Source organism: Typopeltis vanoorti, chromosome 13, assembly GCF_054136105.1.
Source record: "Typopeltis vanoorti isolate ZY-2024b chromosome 13, IOZ_Tvanoo_1.0, whole genome shotgun sequence".
Lineage (NCBI taxonomy): Eukaryota > Metazoa > Arthropoda > Arachnida > Uropygi > Thelyphonidae > Typopeltis > Typopeltis vanoorti.
This window is the reverse complement of record NC_143561.1, coordinates 32,253,221-32,265,539: the sequence shown is the minus strand read 5'-3', so window position 1 is coordinate 32,265,539 and position 12,319 is coordinate 32,253,221. Positions and strand designations below refer to the sequence as shown.

General features: G+C 39.6%; 1 protein-coding gene across 1 annotated transcript in view; it reads left to right on the top strand.

Moving 5' to 3' along the window:
* Window positions 1–12,319, top strand: part of LOC150100034 (sterol O-acyltransferase 1-like) — a 296,476-nt gene that overhangs the window by 80,226 nt on the left and 203,931 nt on the right. The window contains exon 6 of the mRNA XM_090402947.1: window positions 5,560–5,711. Coding sequence (XP_090259073.1) covers window positions 5,560–5,711 — 152 coding nt within the window. The remainder of the gene's footprint in view (window positions 1–5,559; window positions 5,712–12,319) is intronic.

Below are 12,319 nucleotides of genomic sequence, written 5' to 3'. Positions count from 1 at the left end.
CATATTGCAGTTTTCGAACTGAGTTACCTTCCTGGTCTCTTCTTTGTACTTTTCATGCAGCTCATTATTTCCAACATTCATCTTCCAGATTTCGTGCTTAATCCATTTTCATCCTACCTTATCTAGCCTCAGGGAAGATTAGACACCATCGCATCTCATGATGTAATCCGATCTAAGATTCAATTCTCATGTACTCTCTGTTGCATATTGTCTGAGATCGTTGTCCCTTAAGAACTCAAGAAATTCATTATCCTTATTCCCTGATTCACTATTGCAATAATTAAAATCACCCATAATGATCGCTCTTTGCTTGCTCACTTATCCAAGTTACATATACATTTCCAAACCTACATCAGACCAAATATCTTATTCTGTCGACTTCTGCCTCATACAAGGGTGTGCTGAAAAGTTGTGATAATCACCGTGAAGGAGTTGAGGTATAGCCGTGTAACTTAAACATTATTCTACATATTCCGAATTGAAGTGTTATACACTTGTTATAATGCTGCTGCATTATTTGCAATCCTCTGAGAAAAGTCTTTCCCTTGTTGCACAAACCAGTCCTCAGCTGCAGATATGACTTCAACATCTATGGTAAATTTTGTTCCTTTCAAGTGTTTCTTTAAATTTAGGAATAGGAAATAGTCAGGTGGGGCCAGGTCTGGCAAATAGGATGGGTAAAGCAGACATTGAAAGTCCAAGTTGTGTGTTGTCTGTTGGGTTTCATGAGCAATGTGAGCAGGTGCATTGTCCTTCAAAAGCAACACGCTTCTGCTCAGTTTCCTGCAGCTTTTTTTTTTTTTTTCAGTATCTCCTTTAAATCCTTCAGAACTGTTGAATAAATTGCTGCTGTAACAGTTTCACCTGCTTTGAGGTACTTGGTGAGGATTACACCATCCATATCCCAAAAGTTGTCAAGAACCTTCTCTTCTGACTTTTAGGTTCAGGACTTCTTTGGCCTTGGTGTCTCCACTCCATTGAATGTTGTTTTGCCTCTGAGTCATAGTGATAAACCCATGTTTCATCAACAGTCACAATACAAGCCAAACATTTTGCAGCTGATTTCTCAAAATAACCCCAAATCCCTTGTGATGACAGCACACATTCTTTCTTTTGGTCGGCATTCAAATATTTGAGGACCCACTTTGCTGAGAGCTTCTGCGTGTCCTCAAATATTATAACTAATAACTTCATAACTAATAACATAATAAGGCTAATAACTTCACATCAATCGCCTTAGTATCCTATATGTGCTTTGCATTATGGGATACGAAGGCGACTGATGTGAAGTTATTAGCCTCTATATACAAGTAGCCCAGTTGTGAAGTGACTTCACATGCAAACTTTTTGCTTACACTTGGATAAAGGATGAAGTCATTAGCCAGCAAAGGTTGGTCAATTGCTAGAACCTCTACTACTAATGGCTCGCAAAAATTGAAGCAAGTTTGAGCGTGGTTAGTAGTTGGAAGGGGATCAATCGTTTGATGCTGTTGGCACACTCTCCCTCGATGAGTCTTTGGAGGTGTCACATAATAATAAATAATAATAATTTCTTGGCATCTTTAATTTATGGTGTAATTTTTATAATTGTAGTACACAATTTTTAATTGCACTAGTGTCTGCACGGTTAGCCGAGTGGCTATGCGCTTTGCAGCCATATGCCTAGGGAAGGAGTGTCCTAGGTTCAATTCCCGTTGCTGACGTGAGGAGTTTAAGGATCTTCCTCAGCCATAGCCAAGTTAGCCGGTCTTGGGCGTGGACAGCAGGGTTTTTTCCCCAGTTTATCTGGGGTTTTTCATCCCGCAAGCAGGCAAACCGGCCCTGTGAACACACGGATCTACAGCCATAAATACTTAACCCCCCCATGAGGGGGGCTCAGCTCACCCCAATAGGGACGGGGGAGAAAAGGGAGGAAACTCCATATGAATAAATAAATAAATAAATTGAACTGTACATTATATAAGCTTATCTGTATGGATCTTTCCTCCACAAACATCCATACAGATAAGCTTATTATCTGAATGGATGTTGATTCGTATTTCAACACAGTGTTGATTATAACTGTGTCTAAACAGTTTTTGAAAAAGGGCTTTACACTAATGTGACTTATAACAAATGAAATCATTCTTGAATGCGAGACTAATCTAATCTTTGGGATTTATAATAGTACATAAAATATTCGATTTGTTTGATTGATCCAGAATTCTCAATGTACCTTAGGTGGAATGGAATTTGTTCAGTTTTGTTCAGTTGAGCCAGACCTGTCATATTTTACATTAAAATTATTTAAGTTTTGTATAAATTTACATTTGGGTTGTTCATTTTTTCTTTTTGAATGAGGTATTATTTGCATTATCTATACTACTATAGTACTCATGAAAATATAAAGGATATATTAAGCTGTAATAATATATTATTGTTATTATTCAGGCCTCCATGGAGTCAATAGACTCATCGTGAGAGGTCCTTCCTAAGAAACACAGTCTATCAAGACTCATTGATGGGAGGTCCCCCCCCCCCCACAAAAAAAATACAAAGTCTATCATACCACTCCTTAAACTCATTGACCGTTCTCGCTCTCACTCCATCAGGCAATGCATTCCATGGTACCCTCCATGCAAAGAAACCACTCCTCACCATTTTGCTCACAGTTTCCTTTCGTAACTTCCAGGGATGGCCTCTTGTCATCACTCCTTCCTGCTGTTCAACCTAGCAAAAGAACTCTCCTGTAACAGGGTTGACACCTTTCAACAGTTTAAAAGTCTCAATCATATCACCTCTCCTTCTTCTATCCCAAACTGCAGTCCACATTCCCTCAGCTGATCCACATAACTAACATTGTACAGTCCTGAAACTATCTTTATTATCCACCTTTGTACCCTTTCCACAGTTAATTTATCCCCTTCAAATCCTGGAGACCAAATCTGAGAATAATAGTCCAAGTGTGGTCTGATCAGAGTCTTATACAACGGAATGATAACCCTTTTATCTCTGCAGGTCAGTGTCCTTCTCATTATTGCAGCAATCTTCTGTGTTACCTTCACCACCTTTGCAATATGTCCCCTTAATTTCAGGTTTCTATCAATCATCAACCCCAGATCTCTTGTCTCCCCCTACTTCCTCCAGTATAACTCCTCCCATAGAGCATGCAGTGTCCCATTGATGTTTCCCAAACCTCAAGAAACTACATTATGCTGCATTAAACTGACATCCCCTCCCCCATTCATTTTCCCATCTAATCTAGCTTATTCAAATCCTCTTGCAGGGCTACCACATCTGCACTATTACTAATAATCCTTCCCAGCTTCGCATCATCTGCAAACAACTGAATATCTCCTTGCAATCCGCTAACAATGTCACTGATATAAAGGTTAAACAATATAGGGCCCAGTACTGAGCCCTGTGGGACCCCACTTGTAACCATCTGCCTCTTTGAAACTGCCCCACCATACACAACTCTCTGATACCTATTGGACAGCCAATCCTGAATCCAGTTTACCAATCTGACATCCAGACCATGTGCTGCAACTTAAATATCAGCTTATCATGTGGCACCCTGTCAAATGCCTTCGCTAAATATAAGAAAATGGCAGTATATGCCTTTCCCTCATCTAATGCTCTTGTAACTTTATCATAAAAAGCTAGCATATTGCTAAAACAAGAGCGTTCCTTCACAAATCCATGTTGACTCTCACAGATAACATTACCCTCATCTGTCCAATTCTTTATACGATCTTTCACTATTTTCTCCAAGATCTTAGCAACTACTGATGACACACAAACTGGCCTATAATTAGACACTTCCAGTCCGCTACTGCCCTTATGCAATGGCACTATCTTACTTTCCTTCCATTCCATGGGCACCTTTCCAACAGCCAGACTTTCATTGAAAACCCAGGTGGAAGGCACTGTCAGTTCCCTAGCACATTCTCTCAAAACTCGTGGTGAAATACCATCCAGTCCCACAGCTTTACTGATATCCAGAGTACTAAGTATTTGAAACACACTCTCCTCCTGTACCTCTAAACCTCGAAACTGTCCTATGCCTCTAGTATTAAAACTTACTCCTCCAGGATGAAATACTCCAATAAAGTGTTCATTGAACAATTTCAGTATGTCCTCTGTATCAGTCACTCTATTCCCATTTTTATCCCACAATATCATTCTTCCACAGTCATTTCTCCTCCTACTGGCCACATAGCTAAAAATTCCCTAGTATTTTCTTTGGGTCTTATGGCCAATCTCCTCTCATATTCCAGTTTCGCCTTCCTTACCATACTAGTCATTCTTCTGGCCTGTGCCTTATATTCTTCATGCATCTTCTCTTCACCTGTCTCCTTATATCTCTTCTATAGCTTCTTTTTCGCATGCAATTCCTGTTTTTAATATTGTTTGTCATCCACTTTACTCCAAATTGTGTCCTCTTCTTCACTCGTGGTATACAACTTACTATTGCTGCTAACAAATATTCTTTCACAATTTTCCACGCACACTAATGATATTCCGGCCTTCCAATTCCTCCCTCCATGAAACTTCCCCAAGTTGACGTCTTAGACTATTATAATCACCTGCCTTATAATTCCACATACATTCCCGTCTCTTTGATACTCCTGCATGTCTATTCATTTTCCAAGTCGAAACCGTATGGTCACGCTCTCCAACTGGTGGGTGAGATGTCATCTCAGTTATTATCAACTCTTCTGATGCTATAACCAATTCCAAAAATCTTGAACCTCTAAAACATTTGTCCCTCAAGAATTCTAGAAATTCCATTCCCTTATTGCTACATGCATCTTCCTCTCCCCAATTTATACTACTGTAGTTAAAATCTCCCATAAGAATCATTCTTCTTTCACTTGCCAAACTCAACTGTCTAAACATCTCCTGGTCTCCACCCTCTGTGCTCCTGGGTCTGTAGCAACACCCCACTAAATAGTCTGTCTTTCCCACCTCTACCTCACACTATATGCTTTCAAAATCATTAGTGTCACTGCTTTCGAAAGCCTCCACTCTTAGGGGATATAGGTTGTCACTTATCATAAGCAGTACTCCACCACCATGCTTTCCCTTCTTATCCTGCCGAAAAATGCTGTACCCAGTGACTTCTATTCCTGTTATTATATCCTCTTCTGTCAACCACGTCTCAGTGATCCCAATAATTTTTGGCCAGGCTGATGCTATCTGCACCACCAATTCCTCTCCCTTATTCTGGATACTGCTGGCATTAGTATAAAGCATATATCAAATTAAAAAGTTGACAATGGGTTATAAAGCAATGTTGATGAGTCTGATGTATCATACAGATATCATTCATTCTGCAGCCAATGAATATCAGGCAGTTGGTTTGTAGTCAGTTTGGCAAGGCTTTCTTGGACTATCATGGGTTGTATTTAGGAAAAGATTTAGGTTGTAATACTATATGGTAGAATTATTTTGATGTTTTGAAATGACAGCATGCTTATCTGATTTGAACAAGAACATGTATTTGCTGATTAAATTTAGCAAATATTTTGATTTAGGAAATTGTTTTTTAGTATCTTAATTACTTTTTTTTTGTAGAATCAATCTGGATTTAGAGCTATTGAAATATTCTTTCGGCAAAAGTCAACAAGTGATGACAGCATTGGTTTTCATGCATGCTAGTCTTATTTTATTACTTTTCCCAGTTTTTCATTACTGGTTCTATACAAGAAAAGTCATTTTGTATACTAGTAAGTATTTTACATACTTTTAAGATATTTTTATAAAGTATATGGAAAAGATTTAGGTTATATTATTGTATGGTGGAATTATCTTAATGTGTTATGCCAGTTTCCACTTACAATTTATCTCACTATATGTTGTCTACGACAGTGCTAGACCTAACTAAGCTTTGGCTTCAGGCTAGTGTTAATTAAGAATAATGCCAGTGCAAATATTTGATTTTGTATAATATTCCACTGTATTGTTTTTATAATATTGATATGTTTTAATTTCGCTTACATTTGACAGTTTTAAAGAAATTAAAAATTCCCAACTTATTTATCTTATTATTTCACCAGAAAATGTTGGTTCATCTTGGATGGATAACACACACACACACACACACACACACACACACACACACACACACACACACACACACACACACACACACACACACACACACACACACACACACACACACTCTCTCTCTCTCTCTCTCTCTCTCTCTCTCTCTCTCTCTGCTTGGAAAGAAGTCAGTGGAGGAAACAAACAGATATGTGCCCACCTTAATAAGGTAGAGGATCTCCTTTCACTGCAATGACTGCAGCAATCCTATGGGCATACTTTCCACAAGCATATGATAGTAATCAATGGGAATTTTGGACCAGTCTTCCTGTAGGCATGTAATGAGGTCCTGGACTGTTGTGGGGTGGAGGCCAGTCAAGTGTGGTGATGTTCCTGTCCACAAGTAGTTACATCAGCAGCCTTATGACATGGTCTTGCTGAAAGAGAAATAGGCAGTTCCATAGAAACAACACAAAGTAGAAGCATTGCATTGTCCATAATGTTCAGATACCTCTTGGAGTTCAATGTTCATGCCACCACAAACAGAGGGCTGAGGAAAAACAGGACCATACCATACCATACCATACCATACCATACCATACCATACCATCACACTGCCACCTCTAAAATAATAGAGTTCGGGTTACGCACTCTGGTAAGAGATGTTATGTTCACTGAGCACCTGCCATGCCCACATTTGTCCATCTGCTCGGTAGAGGATATAGCATGATTTGCTGCTCCATAAGCAGCAAATCATGCTATATCCTCTACACAGGCTTCTCCTCATCACAGGCTTCCACATCCCACTGCACATGCTTTTTGCATGTGCAGTGGGATGTGGAAGATGACACTGCATGTTGGTTTCCTAGTGAGACATGGAAGATGACACTGCATGTTGGTTTGGGTGATCTGCGGCTTGTATATTACAGTCTGACCATGGAAACCAATGTTGTGCTCCTCGGTTCTGAATGTTTTTGTTCAGATTCATGTTCCAGTCAATGCCAGTAACTCCACATTTAATGTGTCAGCCAGTGAATGATGATTTTTATATGCTTGTAGCACAGTATAGTCATGTTCGGTGAGTGTGGTGGGTCATCCACTGTGGGTAGCTCTTGTAGTTGATTCCCTGCACTTCCATCTCAGTATGGTATCACTGGTTCTTGACCTAGGATAGCCCAATTTATCAACAATTTGCCAAGCGGATAGGCCTGCAACAGGGCACACCTTTTTCAAACTCCGTCAGTTCCCATCTTGCAGCCATTTCACCTGGACACAGTTGCACTGACTTGGGGCATCATATTCCTCCAATTTATATCAGCTACAAACACCTGACTTGTTACATGGCATGATGCACCTTGCCCATGGGGTGTCCATTGTGTGTGTGTGTGTGTGTAATTATTATTAAGACTGCAAGTCTAAATAACAAGTATCTTGCAATGCAAAATTCATTTGTTTAAGATTTCCTGCTATTTTCTGTAATTATTTCATGAACATATGATAATTGGTATGATAGGATAGGATAGAATTGAAAAGAAGGGTCATGATTGTCAGTGAGAAGATTATGCAAGAGGAATGGTATGCAGTTTATAGATGTGTGGAGTGAATTTGATGGACATAAGGACTTGTATATGCCTGATGGACTGCACTTAAATGGTTTTGGAGTCAGGTGCTTGGAAAAAGTGTTGTTCATTGAGAGTTTGGAAGTGCAAAACCAGAGAAACTAGAGATATTATGAGGGAAGCAATCAAGCATGTGTCTGACCATCAACGGGATAGGTAAGTATGAGTGCAGGAATGATTATGAAGAGCTGAGCGTCATTTCACAGGTTTCAAATTTGAATGGGCAGGTAATAACATAATGTAAGGGTAACTGTGGACCCAAGAGGATGGTGAAATGCATTCACACTAATGCTCGAAGTATCAGAAATAAAGGAGAAGAGTTTTTTTAGCATTGGTCAGCTCAACTTGGCCAGAAATTATTGGCATTATGAGACCTGGTTTTCAGAGATTAATGTAGTTACAAGTGACAATGTAATGGATATTGTATTTTCAGAGAAGATAAAAGAAATAGAGGAGGAGGAGTATTGTTAATGATAGCTAAAGCACTTCAACCAAAAAAGAAAAAAATAGAAGTTAAGGAAGATTGTAGATCTGATGGAAATGGTTCATTTGAGGCTATCTGGTGTGAGATAGAGGCCAATGGTACAAAATATATTGTTGGTTGCTGCTATAGACCTGGGGTTCCAGAAAAAAAATGTGGATGACATGCATCAGGCTGAGCAGTTATCATACAAGACTTCAACTATGGTGGAAAAAGTGTTGATGAATGAAGTGGAAGTGGATGTACAGACTCAGGAAACTAGATTTATTAAGGTGGAGGGGGGGGTAGATATGCAGACTTTAGGGAGGCAGTTGAGTGTATGAATGAGTATAATATGCCAGAGCGAGTATGAAGGACAACAAATCAGAATGGGATAGTTAGTATAAGGCATCAAAGTAGGGATGAGACTAATGGGCTTCTGCAATTCATGTGCACTAATGCCAGGAGTATTAGGAACAAGAAGGAAGAGTTTTTGGCCTTGGTTGGCACTTCCAGGCCACAAGTTGTTGGTATTAGTGAAACATGGCTGACAGAAGATGATAAAGCTAGTGGGATTGAATGCAAAATTTGATAGATAAAGTTTAGAAAAAAATTTTAGGAAAGGAAATGGAGTGCAGGACCATGAACAAACAATGACCATAGCAAAGGCAACATAGAAAAAACAAACATTAACAAATGGCACGGTCGACAGGATGTATATGATCCGTGAAAGGGAAAGAATTTAATCAGATACAGTGAGGTGGCGTCAGTCGCATGCGAAGAACAAAAAATAAAAATTTATCTTTTGGAAGGGAAATTTTAAATTTTGTAGTGTAAGCTAAAAGGATAAATATGTCTCTCCCAACTAGTACAGAGCTAAGTGATCCAGAATTCTTTAGGAGCATTAACCCCCAGCAAATTTTTCCTCAGTTTTCGGGAGAAGAAACCGACGATGTGAGGACTTTTTTGAGTACATTGAGGAACTTAGAAGGATAGGGCAATGGAGCGACTTCCAGTTGCTTATACTGCTTTTGCAGTAAGTTAGCTGGAAAGGCTAAAAGCGTTTTCTACTCCTCGCCCCTCCTGAAAGAAACGTTGGATTACCAGAGATTCAAAGAGATCCTTATTTCCCAATTTGCCAAGGCCAAGAACATAGGACCTAATCTCTGGAAACTCCAAAAGATGAACCAGAAGGAAAAGGAAAGCGTCCCAGAATATTACAACAGGTTGCTCACTTTTGCAAATATGCTGAGTGTACCTGATGATGAAAAACACCATCTAGATTGGGCTGTTTTTCAGCACTTCAGGGTCGGTCTGAGACAGGAACTAAGGGTGGTAGCCTTTGCAAAGGGAATAACAAATCTGAAAGAATGTTATGATGCCGTTATTGAAAGAGAACAACTGCTTGGGGGACATCTGTCCCTCAGTTGCTATAAGCCATGTGAATGCTGTAAGAAATAATGGAGAGGTTGATATGAGTCCAAGTCTAACAAAAGAAGGAATAGCAAAGAAGGAAAAATGTCAGAGGATGCAAGGGAGTACTGGAGAAAATAAAACTGAAACAGTCTGCAGTGTCGCTGTCGATGCCTGCAAATTTGGCAAAGTCCGCTCCTTGGTCAAGAAAGAGGTCAAGAGATTACAACAGCCTCTTATGGAATGACTCGATTCTGTCGTCAGTCTGTTAACGCTAGATGGTTCCAGTGACCAGAAGCCTCCTGAGTTACAAGAGAATAAGATTAACTAATCTCATTCATAAGGAAGTAGAGAAATGACAACAACCGCTGCTGGACAGAATGGAATCCCTGATGGAAAAACTAACGGAATTGTCAGCCAAGTGTGGATCAAACTCTCCTTTGTCTTCGGATGGAGAGATTAAAAGAGGCTACTGTTGAGATATTCCCAGGTATTATAGTTGTAATAGATTAGGACACTTGGCCCGAGACTGTTTTATAACACCAGAATCCTCGAGAACCACGTACCAGCCTCAGACTATGTCTCACATTTATGCCAGACTAATTGATAATGAGGAACAACAGGGCAAGGAACGGTTCTCTGGAACAACAACTAATGCTAGGGTCTGCAGAGGGAATCTTAAAGTACTGCTCAATACTGGCTCTCGTTTCCCTAATCTGAGAATTGTCTCAAGGAACTGGAGGCCTGTGTGAGTGAGAGAGCTAAAAGAATGAGAAATCCAGTCAGATTATTGGGAATATCTCCCTTCACAACTCATGCCACAAGATATGTTAGACTAAGGATTGAGCTATTTGGGTTAAATCTGCATGCATGGCATAACCTCCTAATTCTACCTGGGAACTCGTTGGCTCGAGTGGGATTAATTCTAGGAGAGAATTTCCTTAGGAAGCATGGCTTTTCATGCGATTATCCGAGAGAGAGCGCATTCAGTTCTGAGGAAAAGGAAATAGTACTGTAAGAAATCAGAAACAAAGAAATCAAAGAGAAGGCGAAGAATCCTCGTCCAACAGATCTGAAAGTAAGGAGGTTATTGAACTCAAGAAAAAGAGGGAAGGACACATAGCTAACACCCAGCCGGACTCAAATATCGCCAAGGTCAGGGAAGGAATGGAAAACCGGAAACTGGTAAAGATCAAGGAAAGGAAGCAGAGAGTGATCTAACCAGAGATGAGATGAGTGCACTGGTCTCAATAAGCAAGATGTGAAGAATGAAATTGCAATTAAGTATTGTGCACCTTGTGTATTAAGCAATGGTTGAAGGTCCAAACACAAATCAAGGAATTGCATCAAGGAGGGAAACTGAGGATGAAAATTTTCTTGGGAAGAAAAAATTTTAAGAGGGGGGGGACCTTTGTTAGATCTGAAATGGGCAACCTCACTTGCAGTGAGGTCACCCATCCAGAATCTAACAGAATGTGCCCCACTAATACAGCATACTTGTCCTTTCAGCAATTAAGTTCATGTCATAGAAGAATTAATATCATGATCAATAAGATGAAAGAAATATTTAGTATAAGTTTTGATGGATCTAAATTAGAATGGTAAATGTAAAATAATCAAAGAGTATGTGTAAAGATAATTACTAGTGATTTATAACTACACATGCAAGAGTATATCGGTACACTGCCTAAGAGAGGGCAAGGTCGCTCAAATGCCACCGTAGTATTGTAAGTGCCCGTGGATGCTAGTTCGTGGAAAATATCTAGAAGCACGCGTTCCCTAAAATGGAAAGCCCCGTATGGCGGTGTGATAATGTCACCCACCCGGGGATGAATCGAAAGGCCAAATATGCAAAATCTAACTCGAAAAGAGGGTGCCCGGAAAGGGAGAATATATGCAGCAACACAGGTCTGGAACCCCCATTTTGTTTGTTCTGGTTTTTCTCTCCGCGTGTTCCTCAGTGGTCAACGATGTCCAACTCCTACGTTCCCGGAGTTGAGTACCATAAGTCCCGGCAAGGCATCGCAGCAGAGTATGGCAGATAAAATTGCGGGCTATCGGCAAAGAAAGTGCACCGATGTAATTCTTGAAGAAGCGAGCGCCAGACTCGAAGAATACATGTGATTCCCACGTGGCAGCAGACTTTGAACAACAAAGTTTTCCACTACAAAGGAAGGACGGAAGGAACCCCGAAAAACCTGTGCAGAGTAGATATTACATATTCCATATTACATGTGTAATATTATATATTACATATTACCTTACATATTCTTTGTCCCTTAAACATCAGGATGATTGTGAACGGAAGAAATTTTGTGTTTCAGAATGAAAAGTGAACTTTGAAGATTAAGCAGATTATAGAACATTTTGAATCTCATTAGACTGACTGTCCGAGAATCGTGAATTTGTTAAGAACCAATGTTTTAACCCATATGAAAGGGAAACAAGATGTGTTTTGTCCTGACGAGCACCTGATCAATTGTATATAGTATTTTAACCATTTGAAGGAAACATTCAATGTAATGAGAAATTTGTATATTTAAGATATGAGAGAGTGAGTGAAACCTTAGATGATGTTAACTTAGTATTGCTTATATTATATCTGTGTCTTGTATTACTTATGAGTTCATTAAATATGTTTCATATATGTGTGATCTAACCATGTAGACTGACTCTTACCACTCATAAAAATTATGAACCTGCTTATCTATATGCGCACGGGGATACCCAAAGTTAGTTAAGAAGGAAGGGCTATGACTGCAAGATCCTACGGCCTCTGATTTAGTTTAACCACATT